General features: G+C 41.2%; 1 protein-coding gene across 1 annotated transcript in view; it reads right to left on the bottom strand.

The window, feature by feature from the left end:
• The window catches only part of ELP1 (elongator acetyltransferase complex subunit 1), a 59,721-nt gene extending 33,924 nt beyond the window's left edge, over positions 1-25,797 (bottom strand). Inside the window, exons 1-18 of the mRNA XM_046022025.1 lie at positions 25,528-25,797; positions 21,780-21,942; positions 20,321-20,473; positions 20,024-20,105; positions 19,203-19,283; positions 15,821-15,906; positions 14,355-14,451; positions 13,772-13,862; positions 12,597-12,720; positions 11,579-11,672; positions 9,044-9,274; positions 7,845-8,015; positions 6,906-7,005; positions 5,053-5,235; positions 2,478-2,584; positions 2,064-2,167; positions 1,307-1,360; positions 1,117-1,222 (exon numbers count right to left, since the gene is read on the bottom strand). Coding sequence (XP_045877981.1) covers positions 1,117-1,222; positions 1,307-1,360; positions 2,064-2,167; positions 2,478-2,584; positions 5,053-5,235; positions 6,906-7,005; positions 7,845-8,015; positions 9,044-9,274; positions 11,579-11,672; positions 12,597-12,720; positions 13,772-13,862; positions 14,355-14,451; positions 15,821-15,906; positions 19,203-19,283; positions 20,024-20,105; positions 20,321-20,473; positions 21,780-21,929 — 2,014 coding nt within the window. The 5' untranslated portion in view covers positions 21,930-21,942; positions 25,528-25,797. The remainder of the gene's footprint in view (positions 1-1,116; positions 1,223-1,306; positions 1,361-2,063; positions 2,168-2,477; positions 2,585-5,052; positions 5,236-6,905; positions 7,006-7,844; positions 8,016-9,043; positions 9,275-11,578; positions 11,673-12,596; positions 12,721-13,771; positions 13,863-14,354; positions 14,452-15,820; positions 15,907-19,202; positions 19,284-20,023; positions 20,106-20,320; positions 20,474-21,779; positions 21,943-25,527) is intronic.
• Between the last annotated feature and the right edge of the window lie 108 nt (positions 25,798-25,905).

Raw genomic sequence — 25,905 nt, 5'->3', positions numbered from 1 at the left:
CTGGAACAGGTTACCTGCTCAGTGGGGAGCCTGCTTCTCCTCCTCCTTCTTCCCCCTCCCCTTTGCTTGTGCTCTCTCTCTCTCTCAAATAAAGAGAATCTTTAAAAAAAAAAAAAAAAAAACTAAAAACTAAAAAAAAAAACAAGCCCACAAAAACAAAACAAAAGAAACCAATTAAAAACCACACCCTTTTGTTCTCTCACTCAACCTTGAGACCGGTAGCCTTTCTGACAAACAATCTAATTCCTGGAACTTGCCCTCTCTCACAGAGCCCTCATGCATATTCACACACATAGCTTCTCCACTGATTCAGAAAATAGGGAGGATGCAGTTTCTCTCTTTCTTAGTACTATCAGTACACTGTAATCACATCAGTGAAAGAGTCCAAGTTTCCAAGTTGGAAGCAGAGACAGGAAGTAGAGTTTTCTAGAATAAGGAACACACACACACACACACACACACACACACACGGCAGGGAGGGGACATGTGGAACTGAAGGTAAAACAAACAGTTTCCTATAAACCACAAGATGGAGTCTTTCAGACCTACAATGGAGGGTGGTCACAGTGAGCAAAGAAACATTACAAAGTTGTTAGAGACAGTTTGTATCTGCATGGTAACCCAGGTAAAATACTGCATTAGTTATATAATCCTGAAAAAGTTTTTGATTAATTTCACAATGTTCTGCTCCAGGAAGGACATCCTTCTCTGGAAGTTCTTTGCTGACTCATGCAGAATACTGAACTGATACTGTGTTGAGATTAGGGGCTAAGTACATGAATTCTAAAGGTTTTCTTTCTTTTTCTTTTTTTTAAAAGATTTTATTCACTTGTGTGACAGAGAAAGAACACTAGCAGGGGGAGCAGGAGAGGGATAAGCAGACTCCCCCGAGCAGGGAACTGGATGCAGGTTTCCATCCTAGGACCCTGGGATCATGACCTCAGCTGAAGGCTGACACTTAACTGAGCCACCCAGGCGCCCCTAAAGGTTTTCTCACAGTCTAGAACTCTGTGATAAAAAGCCAAAGTAAGTGATGAACTTTAAAGTCATCAAGATTTCAAAGGACAAAAGTAATAGAAGAGGGACTATTTTCTATTATACACACTGAACACTTACCGTTAAATGAAGCATCTCTCAAGCAAAAACACTGGCAGGTATGGGAATGTGTTGTCAACAACAAAAATTCACCATACACTGCAAATGATGTGATATTTGAAGCAACCTACAAGAAGACAAAGGGAAAAGTTAGCTTTGTTACTTGGAATCAATACTGAAAAGGATCCTACACCAAACCAAGCCTTGTTACCTCTGTGTCATTGATGAAAAAGCGACACCTGTCACTCAGACCAAGGACATATTCCTGCAAAGAAACAAAACCGAAATTACAAACAACTCTAACCAAACTAGTTAAACCTAATTTTTCTATCCCATAATTCTATTGCCCTGTGGTTTCATATCTAAGTCCACGTCAAGACTGAATAAAAAAGACACCCATCCTCATGGCTACCATCTTTTCAGTAGCCACCAAACCCCTCAACACCCTTCTACCAGACCCTGTTCATTTCCTTCCTTCTCCTATCAGAGGAGATTGTCCTATGTATACTGATAGATTATAAATTCCAGAAGAGCAGGGATTAGTCAGCTGTTTTGTTCTACAACTGCTGTATCCTACAACCCACCACAATTATAGACATTCCAACTTTGATGAATGGCAAACTCCTGAATGCTATTTTTGATATTACATTTCTGCTGTTACCAAGTGGTAAATAACACTAACTCTAATGATCTGTACAACAGGGGCTGAAAGTCTGCCAATCACATTTTTCTATCTCTTATAAGTTATTCCTTCTAGGAAAGGAATCAACTAGCCACTACATACACGTCAGACAATCTCTTAATTCCATTTCACAGATGAAAAAGCTGAGGTTCAGAAATGTCTCACTGTTGCCCTTAGATTAAGTGGAGCCCCAGGTCTACCTCCAAAGCCCATATTCTTTTACTTAATGCCGGCAGTCCCTGGACCACTGCTCTAAGTGGTAGTTTTCTGCCCTGTGTTCACTTGCCTCTCCTCCAATCATGGCCAATTCAGTCTGTGTGCATGGATAAGGAAACTGAACAGGAAATCCACCGGGGTTCTTCCATGGCTCCACAGCCAGAGAGGGTGACTCTGCAGGATTGGCAGATGAAGTTTACACAAAGCGGGTATGCTCACTATGAAACTGTCACATCAATACTTGCTGAAACACTTAACATGCAATTTGGATCGCTTTCCAAATATATTTTAGAAACTCATTAGAACACTCTGGTCCATTACAGAATACACCTGCCAAGTCTACACTACAGCTTAGGGTTTTCCAAGATGGTTAAAAGACCTAACCATCAACGTAGCCCTGATAAGAAACTCACAAGTACACATTCTCAAGAATTAAACATTTATGTAAGTCATAAACATGCTTTCCTAACATTTTGATACTCACCCCAAAAGTACTTAAGTATCTGGCCACCAGCCAGCTGCAATGCTACTGACTTGGTCTTGGAATTGCAACACAGACTGATGATGATTCCATCCACTGTCACAGATGAACTGATGAAAGTAAAAAAATTAAAAAATTTTTTAAAAAAAGAAGGACTCAGAGTGTGAACAGACCACTTTTCTCAAAAGTAGTAGTATCCCACTGATTTTGCAGAAACAGGAAAAGAAATAAACAATTTCCTTTAGGCCTGCACTGCCTATTTCAATACAAGATAGATATAATACATACACACACACACACGTATATGCACATTGACAGATAAATATTGCCAGCAGAAGGCCAAAGTAATGACCTGTCACACAACACTGTTTTCCACAATGCCAAGAAGCTAGATGTTTCTGCTATGAGGTCATCACTCCCATGCCAGCAGCAACTTAATACAACTTATAACAACCTACTGCCTTCATTAGATATGCATGGTATCATTTCTGTCTCCTTAGAATGTATACCATGGTAAATAAAGCAGTGAGTCTATAGGAAAATGAGCACACTCGATATCTCTCATTGCTATCATATTCATTCATGGAAACTGGTGGGTCTTCATTAATGAGAAGAGGAGAATCTGTTCCTGTCATATTTTTTCCTGTGTCAATGAACAGAGAGTAGACATGTTTTAGTAGACGTGGAAGAAGTAGCAATAAAAGCAAATGTTGCCAATCTTAACATTTATTCAAAGAATTTTTAGCCAATATAGAAAAAAAATCACAAGCCCCAAATTTTGTGAGGATAAATGATCTGCAAATAGGTTAAGAGGACAGACTCCAGAGCAAGACTAGCTGGGACTGGATCGAGGCTCTACCTGCATGATGTCAGACAAGTTACTGAACTGCTCTGTGCCTTAGTGGTTTCAGCTATAAAACAAGGACGCTAATAATACATACTTCCAAGAGGCAGCATGAGAAAGAAGTGAGTTACCACAGGAAAAGCACTGAAGAGTTTCTTTTACAAAACTTAAGCTATAATAAATATAAGGTAATAAAAGCTGTAAGCTCACCGAGGAACTTTACAGTCCCTAAAGACATTAATATTTTATAAGAACAAAATACTTTTTTTGAGAAACAAAAGTCAAAGCAGCAGAAATATATTTTAAGTAACTTCTCATTTCCTTTACAGCAAACAAAATGATCTAGTTTTTCTTTCTATAGGCTGATGATAAAGAATTTCAAATTTGGAGAAGCAGAAATGTATACAACTTAGGTATTTCTAATGTAAATTGCTCTTTTTAAAATTAAGCTTTTAATTCTAGTGTAGTTAACAGTGTTGTCTTACTTTCGGGTGTACAACAGAGTGATTCAACACTTCCACACATCTCCCAGGGCTCATCACAATAATGCACTCCTTAATCCCCATCACCTGTGTCACCCATCCCTTCCACCCCCCATCCACTCTGCTTTTTAATTTTTTTTATTTTATTTCTTTTCAAGACTTTAATTATTCTTTTGACAGAAAGAGACACAGTGAGAGAGAGAACACAAGCACGGGGAATTGGAGAGGGAGAAGCAGGCTTCCCCCAGAGCAGGGAGCCCAAAGTGGGGCTCGATCCCAGGACCGAAGGCAGACACCCAAGGACTGAGCCCCCCGGGCGCCCCCGCTCTGATTTTTTAAATTAAGCTCCTGGTTATTGGAGTTGTTGCATATAGCTAGAAAATTTTCTATACCCATCCGGATATTCACAAAAAGCTTTGTAAAAACAGGAAGTACTATGAGTCAAAGAATAGGAGTTAACAAATACACTAGAATATGTTATATGTATACAATGAAGAAAAGTTCCTAAATTTTGCAGCAAGGGTTTCATTGAAAATTGAAATCTAACTAGGAAACCCTTAATTACAAATGAGTGTGAAGATTAAGATCAGTTTATTTCATGAGTCAAGTCTTGACACTGGAAGCCTGAGGATTCTTGGAGCTGTCCAGGCCATGCCATCTACTGCACACTGGGGCTTGTGTTACATGAAACAGCCTCGCTCGTTACCTGAAACCTGTGACAAACATGCACTGTGAAACCGAGGCAAAACTCAGGGCCAGGGAGCAGTGGAATTTTAGCAAAGAGAAAGAGAGATGACTTTCTAGTAGTACATGTAGTCACGCGCCCGAGAGAACAGAGAAGCCAGAAGCAGCGTTCAGAAGTCACCATATCCACTGCAGTGCATGTTCACAGACCTTATCATTGATTTTAGTACTAACCAGGGTAACCACAGTGGCTAATTCTCTTGGGCTAACAGTTACCTGCTGGAGTGTAAGTATATGCTGAATTAAAAATTGTAACACATCTTACAAATGTTTTGACCCATCTATTGGCATCTGTCCCATGGTCCAGCACCCCTGGATGCATTTTTAGGTTTGTACTGTGACATGACTCAAAACTACACTTAACCGTCTTGCTAAGTGTGTTTAACAAGGAAGTATTTTACTTCAACCTTGCTTGCTAGCAGTTAAAAGAGTCCTCTACCCAGCAAAGACAAAAGCGTAACCCCTCGGAATGCAGGAGCACACAGAATGCAGGGAAATGTCGAGATACCTAACACTGAGCTGTCCGTGCTCGTCATCCATCTCAGAAGGGGCCACAGTCAGATGGTGAATGACTGACTGTGCGCCCGACTGACTGTGGCTTACAGCCAGGAAAACGTCTTCTTGAATCCAGGTGAGAAGGCTGAGCTTCAGAGGGTTTACTTCTTGATCTTCACCATTCTCAAACTGAATTCTGTTTTAAATATTGAAGAATATCTAAATGAATTTAGATATAACATGAATAAAGCTCTAATATCACTAAGATTTTCCTAAACGATTTTTAGATTTAGATTTTCCTAAACGAAGAAAGAACCACCGTGTACAGAGTCAATTCCTAATTATTTAGAGGGACAACACCTGCAGTAATGCCAGGATGTTTTTCTATTTATTTTTTTTTTATTTTATCTTATTTTTTGTTTTGTTTTGTTTTTCTATTTATTTACGTTTCCTATATTCTGAGATCTTCAGGGTTGACGAGAACACCTCAGGAAACTGACTACACAAGAAAATCACTTGCCCCAGACCTTATACTCACAAACCCGAGAGGTTTTCCACTGTCCCCACTTACCAGCATTCAAACCAGGCTCTAGCAGATGTGTAGGTCTCGGCAGAGAGGGTTATTTTTAAGCATCTCACGTCATAATGACTCATTAGCTTCAGAAATGGATCTCTGGCCTCTAATACCTGCCTCCTGTAGCATTAATACCTCAGGGGACAGCAGGTTTCAGCCAACTCAGGGGAACCCCTAATGTCTACTTCTCCTGCTTTTTAGCATAAGTGGCAAATCCTCAGCATGCACTAAAGAAGCTGGGTCACTACCCTGATCTCCCTACTACCAGCTCTCCCTGGTCTCAGTCCCTCCGCTGCGTTCTCCCCACATAAGGGCATTCCCATCTCTGGTTCCCTCCATCATGGCCAGTGCTCCCAGGGTATCTCTGCCAGTCCTCAACTCATCTCCTCTTCAAAGATCAAGATAAGTATTCATGTCCTTCATGAAATCTCCTAAATGACTGGGAGCTAGCCTCTCAATTTTTTAAAAATCAAATTATATTCTAAATTGCCTCACACTTCCTAGTTTGCCTTAAGTCTATCCTCTAGTGGGTTCAGTTCTGTGAAATGAAATAACCCACATAAATGTTCTTTGAAAACAACTAAGCATTATACAGACAGCCCCAAAATTACAGATTGAAAACTTATACACGTTCATTAACCATAATGCATATATTTAAGAAACATATTACTTATGAAATTCAGTTAGTCAGTTTATTGTCCCTATTAAATTATAAATAAATTTATTTATTTACAGTGATTACAAACATGTGCTTATCAAGTAGAATTAAGTCTTGGATTCTCACAGAAGTGGTATTATAATTAATAATTAACTTCAGGGTCATTTTACAATACTTATAGTGCACCTGAGGTACTCATTTATACCTAACAATTTATAATATTGTTTTAATGAGAAAATGCATTCTGATTTCCAACCTAGGAAACTGAAAATGCAGCAACCCAAAGTTCTGGAGTGTGGGATGGGACAAAGACCGCATTCGGTCAACCTTATGTGAACAAGGCAGACCCCCTCATGTACATAAGTCAATGTGGCTTGGTTTTACCATCCTCATCTCCACCTTCCCCACACAGAGAACCAAGGGCTACTGGAGGAAATGGGTTCTAAGCCAGCTACCAGCTTGGCTCCATTGCCACACATTAGCACGTGGCATTCAGATCTATAGATAACTGACTTCCCCAGCTGACTCAAAAACCAGGGCCCAGGCATTGTATCTACTTCTTGTTCCACTCAGCAACAGGCCTGGAATAGTAACAGCTACTCCCAGAGGTCCAAGTTAATTGCAAACAACCTACTTGTATCTCTTTTCCAGATGAGGGGTTCTAAGAGAAACTTTAAATCCATTTCCACCCACAGCTCCCAGCTTCACTGTAGAATCCACACTTGGACTATCACCTAAAACACAAAAACAGTTACTATCACAGTAAACTACACACATTTTCCCTGATGCTAAAGGTATTGAATTCTGCATTTAATGGGTTCTACAGAGAGATCAGAAACAACCACATCTCAACCTCTTTCTTAAATCTCTGTCTGCCTTTCAGGCTGAAAATTCAGGACCATTTGAAAACAAGGCTGCCAGTATCATGTGCCAATATAATTTACAACATCATCATAGAACTCAAAACAAAAACCCCTTTCAGCTTCTCCTGGACATCAGGAAAGCAACTAGCAACTGACAGAAATTGGATGGTGGAAGGACAACTGGATTAAAAGCTAGAACACATAAGCCGAGATCCTCGTCCATTCTTGTTCAAGCAAAGTGCAAACACCCTGGCATTCTCTTCCCTCATCTATGGAACAGAAAAACACCAGCTCTGATGCTGCTCCTAGGAAAGCTGTGAGATCAACTAGAAATATGTGCAAAGGCAGTGAGAACTGTAAACCATGTTAAAGACACAATAAGATACTATGCTACTTCCAGGGTGAATGTTATTCTTAAATCACTGACTCTTCAAGTTCAACAAACAAAAGGAAGTGCTCTTATAAACCAGAGTGGGGTTAGACTGCCCCACCCCCCAAAAATCCCACAAGTCAATTATATATCAATATATATATATTATATATCAATATCAATTATGTATTTCTCTATATATTAATATCATAATAATGATATTAATTACAAACGTCAAAGTTTTTAGAAACACTGGAGCTAAGGCAACATCACACTGTAATCTGATTTTGTGCAAGAGGGACTTGGCTCAGAACATCTCAGTAACAATTTTTGAACATACCACATTTATAAACAGAAATCTGGTTACTGGCGTCCAGGATTGCAAGGTCATTACTCTTCTGGGGGTGTGCAGAGAACATGACCTGATTCACAGGGTGTGGGAGCAGCAGTCGGTAGGTGCACATGGGAGGTGGAACCACACTCTGTCGGAAGACTGTCACCAATACCCTGTCTGTGTAGGAGAGAGAGGAGAGATTACATACATGGATGTTTGATTTGTAAAATGGAGCATATGACAGCACAGTACCACTAAGAATGGGCCTAGAAAGTATACAGCAATTCCGAAAAATGTTTGCTGTTTCTTTTTTTAACATAAACAAGCTTAAACACAACATACTGGGAAAATTAAGTATCAGGGCTCTGTATCTGACCACTGTCACCTCCAGGCCCGGAGCAGCCCAACTCTTATGAGAAAGGGGAAAAAGGCCAGGGTTCCAGCTTGAAACCGAGGCCAGAAACCAAGCCAGACTGGACCAAGGATATGATTCTCTTGAAAATCATTAAACGACTCCCAATGCATGTTTTTAGTAATAAGACATATCTGATTAAACCCTCTGGACAAAACACAGAATTGTAAAATCCGTATTAGGACGACTACACAGAACAAAATTAGCACACCCGGGCACATTACAATCTTAGAAACAAGTTTTTCTTTATGTTATCAGCAGTAAGTAAATTGTCTTTTCAGGTGAAATTGCCCCAATTTCCTCCCCCTCATCAAACAAAAAACACCAACCAATCCTCACACTAGACAGTTGTCTGTGACTTGAACATACTGCACAGATTATGTAATTAATAAGTTATTATATCAAAAAGCAACCCAAATCGGGGGGTGCTAGGGTCAATGTAAATCTTTGTCAGGGCAAAAAGGTAAGGCCAGCACACCCAATGCCACAGGACCACTGCTGTCTTCCTCCACACCTGGGGTCAAAATTTTCAACGTCTTCCAAGACCAGACAAGTAAATTCGTGAAGACTACAGATGGAATGGGGATGGACAGCAGCAGGGATGAAGAGGAAGGACTATGGTTCTCAGAAGAGTACAGGCCCCCACTAAGGGCATCCCCATTTAATCAAAACAAAACATGAAGTAAAAATAAACCAAACCAGCAAAGCTCCACACACATCAAAATTCCCCAATTTTAGTCAAACCACCACATCTGCAGGCACAGGCTCATGGACACGCTTCCCAGCTCCTTACTTCCATCAATGACAGCTACGTTCGCCATGTCACTGGAATTCTCTCCTGAGCTCCGGTCAGTCGTCCAGTGCCAGTCATAGCAGAGGTAATGCCAGCCCTGACACAGAACATGCAGCCGGGACGGGGTCACCGGGTCCCACATCAGAGACACGAGCTTGCTCTTCCCGCAGGTGCTGAAGGGCAGGCTCTGCTTGAGATACCAGTGGTAGTTCCCCACAGTCCAGAGCTGCACTGCAACGGGAAACGCAAGGACGGCCATCAGATGCCAGACAACCAGACCTGCCCATCACCTGCCGGACAGGGGATGGGGGATATTATTTCTTTTTCAAATGACCCCTCCTGCTCAGCATCTTCATCTAAATAATACTGACAATAATAATAGTCAAGAAGCAGTTTCCACGGGGACGAACAAAGGCCAGAAGCACACATGTTCAGGTTGTCCCTACTTTCAAACTTTAGGATCATGAGGACGAAAGTTACTAGGATGACAGTGCTTTAGAGAGTTGTCTTTTCATACAGATTCATACAGAAGAAAATCAGGCAATTAGATTAAAAGTATTAGAACACTCAATCTGAGAGCTCGCTCTGCTGTATTGGGCTAATTGTTTTCCCCCAGGTGCTTTCCCTACAGTTATGCCGCAGGTGATCTGTTATTAGGCATGGCTCAGCTCTCTGAGAAAAGTCACTACTTATCCTTTATCAGCAGCCTTCCCTTCCCACATCTTTTGAAAGAGGAAGACCTACTGCTGGGGTAGGGAGGAGATGGGAGCGATACTGGTCAAAGAGCACAAGCTCTTGAGTTCAAGTTCCGGGGAGCTGACAAACAGCACGCTGACTACAGGTAACAGCCTGTACGGTACACTTGAAAGCTGCTGTGAGACTACGTCTTAAATATTCTCACACATTAACCAAACTGGGAATTAGGTGACGTGAAGGATGTTAACCAACCTCACTGTGGTAAAGATGTCACAACAGATACATGCATCACATCATCCCAGTGTACATCTTCAGCTTACACAGTGCTGGAGCTCAATAAAGCTGGGGGGGAAAGACCTAATCATGTCAAAACCAATCTTAAACACTTCTACCAAGCTGTAAGTTGCTAAGTTAGACCACATACTCATGTTCTGTGAGGACAAAGGGGCCGTTCCTATGCCGCACTTTTATCCCGAACATACCACAGTGCCAGCCCCTGCCACCTGGCCTAATCAGTGGTCCGCTAACTCTGGCTACATGTTATCACTATCTAGGGAGCTTTTTTATTTTTTTAATTAAGCACTGACGAATAGTCCCCATTCTAACACTGAGATGTTAGGCCTGGATGGCATTTTTTTCCTAAAGGTACAGCTAGTATTGAGAAGGATTGTGCCATGAATGAATAAACAAATCGCTTGTAGATAACATTTCAGTTCTATTGACTAAAAAGTTTGAAAGCCGTTCAAAAAATAAGCAACTAAATAAATTTATGAAAATATTCAGTGCATTGCTGTTGACAGGAAAAATTACAAAACTTCAAGTGCCTAACGGCATGAGATTTAATAAGCTGTGGCACAAATGAGTATTATACAGCAATTTAAAATGATGCCCATGGGTACTTGAAATGGAAACGTTTGTGACATTATAAATCTACATGTATCATATACTTAACTGAGATCATAGCTATATTGTTTCATACACATAAAATCTGGAGGACAAGAAAATTTTAATAGTGCTCATTACTGAGCAATAGAATTATGGAAAAACTTTTGTTTCTTCTCATCCTTACTTTCTGATACTTTCACATACTACACAGACACTGAAAAATACTTATCTACAATCTGATCTACAATAAAAAGGTAGAGAGATGGTTCTTTCTTGTGGCTAATGCCATTTCTCTTTCGCTGCTACAGCTTTCCTGCGGCTAGCACTTCAACTTCCTGCGGCTAGCACTTCAACTTCCTGCAGCAACACCATCCATGCAGAGGAAGCACTGATGGCTTGTGACGGTTGGTTTCATATGTCAACTTGGCGAGGCTATGATGCCCAGCTATTTAAACAAACACTAGTCTAGATATTGCTGGAAGGTTATTTGGTAGATGTGATTACCTTTCACAATCAACTTTAAATACAAAAGAGTATCCCTCAGAACGTGGGTGGGTCTCATAGAAAGAGTTTATGGCCTTAAGAGCAAAAACTGAGGTTTCCCAGAAAAGGAATTCCTCAAGACTGTATCACAGAACCTGCCTGAGTTCCAGACCGTAGGCCAGTCCTTACAGATTTAAGACTAAGACTCAAGACAGCAACATCAACTCTTCACTGAATTTCCAACCTGCCAGCTTGCCCTGAGTCTGTTTGTCTAGAGAACCCTGACTGATACATGACTAAAATCCATAAATAATGAAAACTAAACGACTCCCTCATCTCCACCTATCTATCTCCTCAGTTACCTCTGATTCTACTACAGGACAAAGTGCAAGGGAGAAAAGCAACTCCAAAGCCAACTACTTCAAACCACATTTTATGCAGTGCAAGGCTCGGATACTAGCGCTATCTCACCATATGTTTGTAGCGTGCAATTTTCTTCCCTCGGAAGGTTTTCCAGCCAAACTGCAAGCACAGTGGAGTCTGCATTCCAGAGCAGGCCATTTACCTAGTAGGAAAAAAAAGACATGTCGCTGGCTTTTAACTATGTATATATTTCAAAATCTTTATCAGAGCTGAATTCCCTGCTCTCACAAGACAAATAATCCCACTATTTGATGGCTGATGCCAGGCTATAAATTATGAATTTAATAAAGCAAATCTAGGTAATATGTCATTATGTGTAGGAGATGTTAAAAAAATGCATTATTATTAAAAATTTAAGACTTAACCCAATGCAAGTTGACATTTTTAGACAGCAAGCTGGCATTTTTAGACAACTGGGGAAATCTGAACATGAACCAGGTATTAGGATAATAGTAAGGAATTATTATTAATCTTGTAAGGTGTGATAATGGATCTACCTGTTAGAAATGAATATTAAAGACACAATTTCTAAAATTAAAACCCCAGGAAATAAAAACGTGTGTTTAGATTAGAAAGCGGTGACTGTGTGAAAACGCTACAAAACACTGGCATCTTTTGAAAGTGAGTACAAAGGACATGGGCATTCATTAAATTCTTCTCTCAACCTTAACTTCAATTTTTAATTTACTTGCAACATAATTTTAGATATTTATGTTTATATAATTAAAGCTCACCATTTGGTGTTTCTCTGTCCCTAATGGGACACAAATCACTTAAGGTTTAAATGTTATTAATGAAAAGTACCTACCACTGGAAGCAGCACGCTTTTGTTCAAATATGAGAATTTCTATTTCTATCTGTGTTTTACCTAGGGTACGAAAGAATGCCATTTCTTCTTTGCCAAAGATCCTTAAAAAAAAAACTCTCTTTCAAAAAAGATTCAATTATAAGAAACCACTATTTTTATCGCCGTCTACTCTGGAGCTTCTCTTTACATGCCCATATCAGATAAAAGCCTCTATAGCTTTGGGAAGTCCTCTCAATTTGAAACAACTCAGGCACTTACCTTAACCTCATCTTTGAGGAAAGGAAGCGTAAAATGTCCATGAAGAAGGCCATTTTTCTCAAAAAACACAATATCCTGCTGATTGGGTTTCTCTTGGGTAGATGCAATCAAACTACCTGAGGGCCTTAAAGCAAACCCCAAGCGTTAGGACATCTGAAAGCACAGCCCGTGGGCTAAGAGCAAGAGGAAAGTCGGAGAAATGATTTTTCCAACAAAAAATTTCCACCCAAGGAAGGTTTAAATCGCACATGTCTCTTGCCAAGCACTTCAGCCTAGTGTGGACTACACCTGCCCAGAGAACAGATGCCTCTTCCTAATCCGCACAAAGCTCCATTTGCCCACAAAGACTTACAAAGTTAGACTGCACCAGTGTGACTTCTAAAAAGGAAAACAATAAATTTCTAAAACTATTCCAAATATAATGTCCTATAAAAACATAATGTAGCTCTCCTTCAAGCCCATGACTTCAGCAACTATTCCATGCTCAGGTACTTCATAAGACTTCTCAATCGACTTAAAATATCCCAATCAACTCATCTTGTTCATATTTGTCTCTACAGTTTTAATTTAAATACCTCTCTCTGCTCCATCATTCAATTGTCACTCAAACGCTGGTGGGAAACATGATGTCTAAAACCCAGAGACCCAGGGGTTTGGCATGTAACAGATGCCACTGAGAAGGAAACATTTCTTCGGACTTTACTCAGGGCTGCTGCAGAGACCGGAAAGGAGGTAAACTGAGCCTGAATCCAGCCTGCGTTTTCCTCGGCAAGCAGAACCCTCTAGCGAAAGAGCTTGTGGCCTGTGCAGAGAAGAGAGCCCTTTTCCTAGTTTTCACCAGAGCTCCACTGCCCGACAGAGCTTTGGTAGACTATGAGTTCCCTCTAAGCACCACTTTCTGCGATACACAAAGGCTTCATACAGGCCTGCCCTATAAGTTGTAAAATGTGTGGGCCTTGGAATGACATCTGTGAAGAAGCTCTGAATCCATTATTCAAATTGAATTTAAACTTAAGAAAAACTAAAACAAAAAAGATATGGGCTTATGGCCAAATGAAAAGTTAATATCCTGTTGAGTTACTTTAACACCTGTACTCAACAGGTACCACTAGCCCTACCAGTAGTTCCAAGATCCTCTCAGAGGAAGAAGTTACAAGGTTTCTTCTCCCACTCACTTCCAAGCCAGAGCTGGTCCCAGTCCTGCCACAGGCTCACTGGTTGACTGCAAAGCAAACTCTCGGTTCCATACTCTGATCTTCCGAGCTCCTGGGCAGCAGGCAGGGTTAAAATAAACAAACTTAGAATGCTGTCAAGTCAGAACTATTCAAACATCTGATTAATGAAAACCACCAAGTAGATTAATCTGGTTAAGAATTTGTACCCAATAGGTAGGAGGTTGGACCAGATGACCTCAAAGAATTCTTCTAGTTCTTAGCTCTAAGTGCATTTAATATCTAAAGCACCACCTTGTATGTATAATTTTAGAAAACAAAAGGAAGAGGGGCTCCTGGGTGGCTCAGTGGGTTGGGGCCCCTGCCTTCGGCTTGGGTCGTGATCCTGGGGTCCTGGGATTGAGCTCCGTGTCGGGCTCCCCGCTGAGCTTCTCCCCACCCCCCAACCACCCGCCTCTGCCTACTTGTGATCTCTGTCTGTCAAATAAATAAATAAAATCTTTAAAAAAAAGAAAGCAAAAGGGAGAAAACCTTCTTGAACTTTGTAAAATATTTTTTTTTCTTTAACTGCAATTTATTTCCATACCTGTCTCTGGGCAAACAACACTCACAGCAAAAAACTGGCCGTCACCACGCCACGTCACTTGTGGTCTATGGTCATCCCAGGGCAAAGCCGACTCGTACTAAAAAGGCGAAGGAACACAAATGTTACTGGAGGACGTAAATGGCCCAGAATCAAACAAGCCCCAGGCTATTAAAGTTACATCTTTTACATGAGGTTTCAGCTATGTAGAAAACCAACTTTACAGAATCCTCAGGAAGCCTTCTAGAAGGTCTTTTAGGCCCAGAAATCATCAAGAAAGGAGAACAAAACAAAATCTGTCTTCAGGCATAAGAAAAAGTGGCCTCCAAGCACAGCAACACAGGAAAAGAGCTGCACATCTGGATATTAAATATAATGAGCTCAGGAATCTGCCAGATAACTAGGATAAAGAAATAAATGTTTCATTTATCTAAACGTAAGAGGGTAGAGTTCTGGATCTTTGATGACTGTGTAAGCTTCACAACAGTATAGGGACGAGTAAAGAAGATGAGAGGAAGGCAGGCAGGGAAAACCAGAGGTGGTAAAGCCAGTAGCAATGGGCGAAAACACAGAAGAACTCTATGTTCCAGTATGGGAAGAATAAAGGTCTCCAACGCCACCTGGATCTCAATCCTGAAGGTCTTGAAGACAGAGGTTCCCCATTCCAGAAATGGGGTGCAGCAGAATGGTACCAGCACCACACTCTGCACAGGAGGGAGTATACCAGCCATCTAATAAGACCTAATCTCAATGACACTGCCCTACGGCAGAGAACACAAACTCCTCTAATGAAGGGTTAAGAGATGACAGACGACAAATCATTATGGGTGGAAATGTAAACGACAGGCAGTGTATTACTGATCCACCTGTCCCATGGAGCTCATGGAAATGTCTACATGTAACATAAATAGTATGCTTCCATTCGCTCAGCCCAGATCTTGGGATTATTCTCAATTCCTCTCTCTCACCCCACATTTAATTCATTATCACTAACTCCTATAGTTCTACCTTCAAAAGGTATTCATAAAAAAGAAAAACAAAGAGTTTCATCCAAAGGGAAAAATCATAAGAAGTATCTAATATATATATTTAGGAAAAAACTATGAAAACACCCATGTAAATGATCAACAGTGAAGGAAAGACAGCAACTCTTTCTGGGAAGGAAGGAAAGAGTAATGGGAAAAGATACACAAAATGTTTCATTTCTATCTGTGATGATACATTTTTTAAACTGAGAATTGGTTATCATTATTCTCTAGACTGAGAAGAAATCACAAAGCAACTTGGCAAGAAAAAAGATCTTTCCAGAATGATGATTTCCCTGAGGGCTCAAAATGGTTTCAGTTTTACTACAGCACAAGAGCTCTGTCCATTATTAGCCTGTAAGAGGACACCCAGAGTTTCTGGTAGATGGCAAAACTTCTCTATTTGTTCCAGTCAAGGCTCTGTATCCATCAGACCAATCTTACCATCTGCACCTGAAAGGCTGCCTGCCGGCCTTCTGATCCGTGGAACTGTGTCTCCTTCCTGCCCCATCCAACAGTGATAAACTTGCCTAGGGAACAATGGATGGAGAACAGGCACGATAACCAATAAGTTAAATGAAATGAAATAAAAGCAGTTTCACTGCTATTCTTTATTAAGTTAGTCATTGGCAATTATTTGGGTCCTCTCAGACCTCTCAATACATTGACCAGCACTCAATATTTGAAAAACCAATATTCCAAATTATACACAGCATTGAAGAATTTGAAATGGTCTTATTTGGGAAAGCACTTTACTGCCATCTTATATATTCTGAATTCCCTTGATAATACTCAGCAATTCCCACTATGTAAGTAAAAAGAATGAAAATGAAGAATTTACAAGACACGTCCATGGATAAGAACATTAAACTCAAGATGAGAGCTGGGAATAAAATTCTGATTGTAAGCATTCAATCAACTAAATGTATCCCATATCCCTATCAGTGGCGGAAGGAACTGTATAGATGGGGTTCACGTCTCACACAGACAAAGACTGTGGAAGCAGCCAAAATTAGAACACAGGTTATCTGCCTTCTAGCCTGAGGTTCTCTCTAAATCGTAATGTTTCTCTTGCATAAAATATGAAATCAGAGATGCTAAAATAATGCAGCCCCCTGTTCCTGGAGGAGGATCAGGCATCTACCGGCAACAGGTACTACAGAGATGTCTCTTAAAGCATCAGCCAGATCCAAAACCCAATACTTCCCTCCTGCCACTGCTTCTGATGAAGCAGGGCTATTTTTATAGTTTCTATATATTATGGGTCAGCATGACATTTCCTGTCTGCTTCCCATGGGCACATGTGAGTACTATAATACCTCAAAGGGCACCTTGCAGCTGTCTATGAGCAGCAACACCTACCCCAGGGCACACCCTTGTGCTTCTGAAACCTTCCAGAGAGATGTAAAGGACCAAGGAATGAAGCAAGACGACTGTCCCAATGAGAGTAGACAATAAGTGATGGGGTTACAGCAGGGATCAGCGAACTACAGCCTATGTCTACATTTACAAATAAAGTTTTAATGGGGGCGTGTGGGTAGCTCAGTTGGTTAAGCATCTGCCTTTAGCTCAGGTCATGATCCTGGGGTCCTGGGATCGAGCCCCACATGGGGCTCCCTGCTCAGTGGGGAGTCTGCTTCTCCCTCTCCCTTTGCCACTCCCCCTGCTCGTGCGCGTGCTCTATCAAATAAATATACTGAATCTAAAAAAAAAACACAAAGTTTTATTGGAACACAGACGTGCTCATTCCTTTATGTGTTGTCTACAATTGCTTTCACACTACAGTAGGAGAGGTGAGTTACTGCAAGAGAAACTAAGTGGCCTGCGAAGCTGAAAATAACTGCTATCCAGCCCTACACAGAACAAGTTTGTCAACCCCTAGGTTAGAGGAAAATACCTATTCATAACTCCACAGAGTCATTTTTTTTTGTACTGACATATATATATCTAAGACCTAAGACTCTAACTTGGCCACCTTCCCCCTTGACTTACACTCCTCTATTAGGCTTCTGAAAAAGTTAGTGGGATTATCCGGCCCAGTGCACTTCCCCACCCAAAGATGTGCTGGTTACTTCTTCTATAATCAAAACAGATGCCCAGGAATTCCACCATGGATCCTGGACTCTTCCAGTACCATACCTGCTCCTACCAAATTCACCTCCTCCCAAGACTGGGAGGGTCCCTCCATGCCACTGAGTCCCAATCCACAGGTCTGGTCTACCCTGAGCTTCAGCTCCTTGTATCTTCGTACTCCACGTGGTGATCCCATACGGCCCTTAAACAAACCCAAAACAGAACTCGCCACCTCCCGCTTACAGCCCAGCACTTGCCCACCTTCCCTCTTGGTTACTGCCATCTTTAGTCCCATCACCTGAGCTTCTGACTAGAGTCCCAGTAAACTCCTCTTCCTCACCTTACATACCCAAGCCCATTTATTTCATTTTCTAAACTGCTATTTCTCAAACTGGCTAGGATGGCAGGGGAACCATGCATACATACTGCAAAGACATTTCTCAGATAATTCAAAAAATGTATGCCTGCCTCTCTTTACTGAGAACCAAATTTTTCCTGAATTCACACTTTCTTTTAGCCCCACACCCAACTTATCTGAATTCCTGTACCTCTCCTATCTGATCACCCTTCCTCCAGCCTCTGCCCTCTCCACTAATCAGCCAATCTTGCATCATCAAAAGCTTTAATGGCTGATCATCTATATATCCAAATTCCCTACCAAACTTAATCAAAATCCATCCTGTTTACTTCAAGCCACACTCATGTCCTGCCAGCAGCAATACAGAAGTACTCACAGCTGCCTCAACAAGCCAGGACTCACCTAGGAAGCATATGTGCCTTGAAATGGACTAACCCATTGCTTAGACCACTCCTCTCCACCCTCAACTCTCACCAACCCAACACGACTTCGGCCCGGCCAAGACTCAGTTCACTCCAGCCTCCTCTGGGAAGTCTTCCCTTTCCACTGCTCCCTTCCTCCCCTCATGCTACGCTAATACCTGCACATTATGCTATTATGGGACTCCTCAAAGGAAGACCTGAATTATCTTATCCATAGCACCAAATACACTGCTGTGTTCATAGTACCTACTCAAAAATCATTTCTGAATAAATTATTTTTGAATGAATAAATGAGTAACAATTTTGTAAATGAGTTCTCAGAGTTGGTAGAACAAGAAGGCATGAGGTCAGGAATCAACAGAAGTAAAATCCCTTCTCCCCTCATCCCTTTCTCCAACCAGGCCATTTATCCGGTGTCCTCATGTTGGTCAGAGCTTCTTACATACAATGAACCCTTGCCCCCTTTTCCCCTTTCAATACTCCCAGAGATTCAAGGCCCAAATCACCTCAGTTACATCTTAGCAAGATAACAATCTGATGGTTTCCAAGAAAATGTAGAGTCAGGTCTAATCAGCAAGAACTAAAATTCAGCCTTCTATCCCACCTCTCTTGTTTTTGCTCCAAAACTGTACCCCAGAAATGCTCTCTTTATTTTAGCTAGCACAGTTCCTTTCGTTGAAGTCCCAGCCTAAGCCTGTCCTGAGTGCTCGGCAACAACTATGTAGGTAACATTAAGCAGATTTCTGTTCCCCAGGTTACTGGCAAAGTGAACTCTCAGACCTGGAGAGGCACCAGAGGTATGCCTTTTACAGTCTGGAATGGGCTAAAGGAACGGGCTTCTCAGACACTTAATGCACAAGGCCTCATGTTTCATAATTTTTGGGGTTTACGATGTGGCTACTAATGTACAAGAAAATGATCAAACCTGAGAGGAACTTAGATCACAAAATGTTTCGAACAAAGTTATACTCACTTTCACCAAAATCATTCTGGTGGATCTGCTGTTCCATGATTGGCTCAAAGTCTTTTGTCATCATAATTAGGGTCTGTTGACCTTGGATAGGCACAAATAAGAACGATTTTGTTTCCATGAAACAAATTTGGTATTTTGTAAGTAACTACAACACTGGAAGTTACAGAACTGGAGTGGAGGAGTTCAGAGTCAGAAGAGGGAAGAAATAATTCATTCTAAATATTTTGACTCTTACTTGAAAAAAGAAAAAAAAATCTTTGACCAGCTAAGTTACTTGGTGCTTATTCTCAGTCATTTATGTATGGAGAGCTAACATAAAAAAGTCTACCTAGCCCTCCTCTACTAACTTCAACACTTCACCAAGGTATCTTTTCCAACACACACCTCATCAGGGGCACCAGCTTACAGAAACTCATCTGGAATGAAGAGACTTCAAGGAAAAAAAGTAATTTTTAAGAGCTCATGAGAGCTCCTAAAAGAGCTGTAAGAGCAGTCTTTAGAATAGGTTTATAGCAACTCTTCCTCTTGCGTAGGTTAAATATTGTTAACATTTTTAACTACAACTGTGGAGCTTGTAGATTCTCCAACTTTTACAACTTTGTTTCCCATTTCCAAAAATTGAAAAAGTAATATGAAATAACTTCTTAAAACAATGTATTAAGAGATGAAACTTACGTCAAAAAGAACACATTCCCTCTAGATTACAATTCTGGTATCATTGTTCAAAGTTTTTTTTGAATAAACCCTGCACAACATAAGCCTCTAAGATATTAGGAGTCATGTTTTATAAAAGTCACAGTGAGAGACAGTGACAAGCTTACCGGTAGCGAGAAGCACCAGCTCTTGGTCAGGACTCCAACTCATGACAGAGATACCACTGGCTACACTCCCAACACAATCCAGCTACACCAGCAGACGAAAGAGAGTTTTTGAAATACAGTCAAAGCCATGCCAACAACTTTTTGTAAAGAAATACATCACGCTAAGGCTCTAATTTGCAAAATGCTTAAATGTAGTATTTAAGCATTAGCTCCTGATTTTTTAAACTTCTACAGAAAACACATGACTTGTGTGACGATGCTTGAGAGTTCTTCTCCTCACTGGACTGTTCCACTTACCTGGCACGTGCTGAGATTGCAGAGTATGACATCTCCGGAGGCTGTAGCCACACACACAGACTCCTGATCCAGCAAGTCCTGAATACCTACAATGCAGCCACTTCCATCCTCTGGAAGAAAGCCTTCAGCCACTAAAGAAATTTCATTTTTCACCTTTCACCAAAACAAACACATAAATAAATTAGGTCAATCTATTTGCAAGAACAACATTTCCAAAAAAAATTAACGCTTCCCTCCTAATAAAAAAGCTTTCAATTTTTTTTCTAGATTAAAACCCAAACTTTCATTAGAGAAATAGCACAACACTACTATCTTTAATAAAAAAAAAAAAAAAAGTTAATCAGACCTTTTTGCTAAGCAAGCACTAAACAAAAGCAAGAAGCATGGTCTCAAAAAAAAAAAGAAAAAGCCCAATAAAACATGAAGTTAAAAACTATGGTTTTCTGGGGCACCTGGGTGGCTCAGTGGGTTAAAGCCTCTGCCTTCGGCTCAGGTCATGGTCTCAGGGTCCTGGGATTGATCCACACACATGTCGGGCTCTTTGCTCAGCGGGGAGCCTGCTTCCTCCTCTCTCTCTGCCTGCCTCTCTGACTACTTGTGATCTCTGTCTATCAAATAAATAAATAAAATCTTTAAAAAAAAATAAACAACTATGGTTTTCTAAAATTTCTATAGTATGGGGAAAAGAATTAAGGATGTAATCACCTAAAATACATTAGTAGCAAAATAGGGCGCCTGGGTGGCTCAGTGGGTTAAGCCGCTGCCTTCGGCTCAGGTCATGATCTCAGGGTCCTGGGATCGAGTCCCGCATCCGGCTCTCTGCTCAACAGGGAGCCTGCTTCCCTCTCTCTCTCTCTGCCTGCCTCTCTATCTACTTGTGATCTCTCTCTGTCAAATAAATAAATAAAATCTTAAAAAAAAAAATACATTAGTAGCAAAATATATAATTAAAGATCTCAGAATCAACTCAAAGATTTCTTAAGTATGTGTATACATATATACACACACAGGTACATATATTTGCATATATGCATACATGTAAATATAAGTATACACACACATATATATACACTACACACTCGGGATCCAGCAGTGAAGATTCTGATTTAGTTGGCACAGGAAGGAGGGTGAAACACAATTTTACAAACCTCTATGGGCAATTTTCATTTGTATTCCCTGTTGAGACACAGTTATTTACATGACGGAAAGTAAAAAGTAGGGCACCCAAACGAAATACAAAGTCAGGATCTTGTCAACTTACATTTCAAACAGAAGCAGGGTTAAGGGTAGGTTACTATCTAAGTAATATCTAATGTGACACCAATATGAAGCAAAGGGAATGTTCATTTAGGAGGATATGAATTCAGTAAGATTTAAACTAAAGACTATCTAGGGGAAGGTTTGGAAAAAGATAAGTTGAGAGTCCCGCAAGTGTTAGCATTCTCCATCACTAACTTACTTCTCTTGTGACAGGGTCTACTTCTATCAGTCCATGGTCTGAGCCAATGAGCACTGTCCTCTGTTCAGTTCGGAGAGAGAAGCACTGAGGTTTCCCCGGAGCCTGAATATCCCTGAACTCCAGGGTCCGAAATAACTTTAAATTTCTCATGATGAAGCAATGCCTGAAAGAAAAGAACAAATACCTCTTGATGAAGAATTACTCTGAGAGAAAGGAAAAGCTTACTAGTGATAAATGACACTCAGAGAAGCAAAATGATTCAGGGGCAGGGATGTGGTAGTTAGAATAACCAAGGGAAAAAAGAAACAGACCTAATCTGAACCAACACAGGGATGCGTGCTAGCAACCTCACCAACTCAGGGTGTTCATCTATGCTCTACAAACTGAGGCTCTGAAATCTACTTTAAGTTCCTACTCTATGGGAGAGGAAAGGTCCTCAACTTCACAATTTTTTCTTCAAAAAGATTTAACATCATTTATTTCTCAGCAAAGTTGAAAAGGTCCAATAAATAGGAAAACATTTCACTTTTGCATGTAAAAATATCTTTATAACCTGAAAGATTTATAAATCATAATATATACACATACATATATATATATATATACACATACACATACATATATATATACATACATATATATATATATATATATATATATATACATACACTGTCAGTTAAAGAAAATCTAGAATAAAATGGCTTTAATATCACCAGATAAATTTGTAAACTGGCTTTATATGCTCATTTAAAAAATAATGCTGAGGGGTGCCTGGGTGGCTCAGTGGGTTAAAGCCTCTGCCTTTGGCTCAGGTCATGATCCCAGGGCCCTGGGATCGAGCCCCACATCGGGCTCTCTGCTCAGCAAGGAGCCTGTTCCCTCCTCCCTCTCTGCCTGCTTGTGACCTCTATCTGTCAAATGAATAAATAAAATCTTTTAAAAAAGATAAATAAATAAAAAATAAAAAAATTTAAAATGCCAAAACTAAAGATAGAAATAAAAGTATTATTCTCAGGCAGAGAATAAAGACACTATGAAATTATAGCAGTTTACTTCAAAATGATGACCAACATCGAAAGAGCCTGATGACTTGATAAAACCACTTCACATAATTCTGCTTTCCTGGACTAGTTTTTACCAGTATAATAGAAAAGGTAAAAAAGGATGATAAATAGGAAACCTACTTTGGTCTGGCCAAATCAGACTTGCTTTAATGCATAATGTTAGCTAAGAGAAAAAAAAAACTTATGTTAACACGCTAGGTATTTGTACTCAGATCCCTTTAAAGTTTATTATTAGAAGTCCCTAACTTACGGTAGGAGTGGCAAATATACAGAACAGAATGGCCCTATTATCACCTTCATCCAAGGTGAATTCTCTCATTTTGCATTTCATACATATGACAGTGTAAGAATATAATGAGTTATAATGAGTTAATCCTCATCCTACCACTGCACATAATTTTAAGTGTAATATAAAATAAGTACATGTAATGTAGGTTAAGAGGAAGGCAAGACGATACATGGTGGGTGTAAGGAAGAAAATCAAGACCAACAATGGTTTTTTAAGCTTTGGTGACATTCACAGTCAAGAACTTCTGGAAATTGTCTGAACCTGTATTACACCATGCAGGTTTTTAATTCAGACCTAATTCTATGTAGAAAACTTGGGTTTTTAAAGAAATTTAAAATCACCTTTCATCTTTAAATATACACACGACCAGTGACACAGATCTGAAAGGATGGGTAGATTCGCGATGAGAGACTGCTGGTTAGACATGAATAAGTAACAAAAGAGCAAGAAAAGAGAACAGACAGGCAACTGGGATCCAATGTATAGAGTCTCCTGTCTTTCATGCTAGTTTATGTAATAATAACCATGCTATTATTGTTCCCATTATCAGATCATCAAAATGTCTTCATACCCCTTGCTGTAAACTTGGATTCCATTAACCAACAATCTGTGGAGCCCTGGGGTCCAAGGACCCCAGGGTAAGAATTTGGAGGATAAAGACAGAAGGAGTTGAGGACTTTCTTTTTCCTGTTATCTTGCTGTGCCTGTCACTGTCGTCCCAGCAATGGGCCTCCATTCTTGAAGGGGCCTGTGGTCCCAGTTCCTAGCACTCCCAGGACCAAGCTCATAAACCTCACCCCCAACAGATACGAGCACTAACCAGGCAGTCTCCCTCCAGACACTGAAATCCAGAATGTGGGACTCCTCCTATGAATTCCAGAGTCCTCAACCAGAAGTCTGAGTCCCAGATTTAATAGTGTCTCTCCTCCAAGATTAGGTCATGATAACTCCATCTTCCCTTGTTTCAAACCCAAGCCTTAAGCTAAGTGTTGTAGCTACTTCCATCAGTTTTACCCTTTATACTACTTCACTGCTCCCTTTCTTTTATTTCTCTAACAGCAATTAACTAATTCTTCATATTAAATTCTGTTGCAATCTTGTGTGATTTCTACTTTCCTGATTGGACCCCAACTAACCGAAACAGCAAACAACTGGAGTTCTCAAGTCACAGAGCCCTCAAAATCGCTAATGAAGGTGAGCTCATCATTCATTTCCCCCATCCCAACCCTTCTAGGCTCAAAAGGAACTTAGCTAACTTTTCACACCTACATCCTCATTCCCTTATCTTCTCAGAAGTGTCCTCACTTCTTTTCAAGTCTAGGGAATTTGTATCCTCCACCCTCCCCCAGGACATTATTAGTACCTTTTCTTTTCATTCTGCAATGCCCAACGCTCTCACCTTCCATTACTCTATTCCCAGCCCTTAATTGTGCCACAGATCTCTTCATAACACAGATCAAGTCTGTATCCTCTCTGAAATTTCTGGCAACTCCTCCACCCTGCTCCTCCGTTCTCTCAGCTCTTGGCTAATTATCATGCCCACGACTACAGGTACAGACAGCTCACGGATATGCTGATTAGATCTACACGTCTAGCCCCAACCCTTCCCAAAGTGAACAATAAACCCACATTTTCAACCTCCTATTGTTATCCCAAGGGTGTCTCACCAGCACATCAAATACCACCTGGAAAACGAAGTACTGCTATTCTCTATTCATTTGAGGTTTCTATTTAAGGACATGGCATTTCTTCTACTCTCCCTGCCCCCCAAACTGAAAAAGGTCTTTTCCTTCTTTTTGCTCATATTTCATATTAAACTATTCATTCACAGGTTAGTTCCCTGGTTGTCAACATGCATTTTCAATCCTTTGCAAAGTCTCATCGATCCTACGACCCGGTTTGTGGCCCACATGAAACATCTACGGAGCACTTGGTGAGTGCTAGGATCTGAAGACAAGAGAGGACTCTGTCACTGCCTACATGGAGGTCTCGTACATCGAGAGAGAGCCATAGAGATGGAGAAGCAAGGCAGGCATCTCCACGAAAAAAGTCGTAGATGCGAGAAGCAGTGCGGAACTCTCATCCAATCTACTAATAGCAGCCGCCCATTAACTAGTTTCGCGGTACTGTCCACTCCTGCAAAGAGTTCAGGAGCTGGGTAAATATGCAGCCAGGGGAGCAACACGTTGTCCCCAGCATGCAGCGCAGAGACCCCGGAGGGAGCAGTTGGCATGTCTGCAGAAAGAGAACTTAAGGTTCAAGGGCAGAGGCAGTCACGTCGCACTCCACTCCGGGGCTTCCTGCAGCAGGCAGAGGCTCCACGTTCAAGGGTCCCCTTAGGACATTCCGAGCACACGCCCGATTCCGTGCCCTCCACCCCGAGGGAGTCGCTCACCTGCGACGAGCTCTGAGGACCCGCAGACAGCGGTGCGTCCACCCTCGCCTCACCCGCCACGCACAGCGGGCCTTCCAGAGCCCGCGCGAGGCTGCACACACGCCCCTCTCCGTCCGCGACTCTCCAGCTTTTAGGACACGCGCGGGGCCGCCCTGTAGCTCGACCACGGTGAGTAGTGGCCAAAGCTGGGCTGAAGGACAATCCGCGAGACCGCTCAGATAGAGGGAACCAGGTGGAACACGCTCCCAGCGGCGCGCGAATGACGTCACGAGGCGCAGGGGGCGTGGCCGGCCTTCTCCAGAGCCCCGGCAAGTTACAGGTGGGGAGCGGCGCAGCCACTTCGCCCCTGTCCCTCCAGCCTCCCTCCAAGCCTATAGT

This window comes from Meles meles, chromosome 11 (assembly GCF_922984935.1).
Source record: "Meles meles chromosome 11, mMelMel3.1 paternal haplotype, whole genome shotgun sequence".
Lineage (NCBI taxonomy): Eukaryota > Metazoa > Chordata > Mammalia > Carnivora > Mustelidae > Meles > Meles meles.
This window is presented reverse-complemented; position numbering and strand designations above follow the sequence as displayed.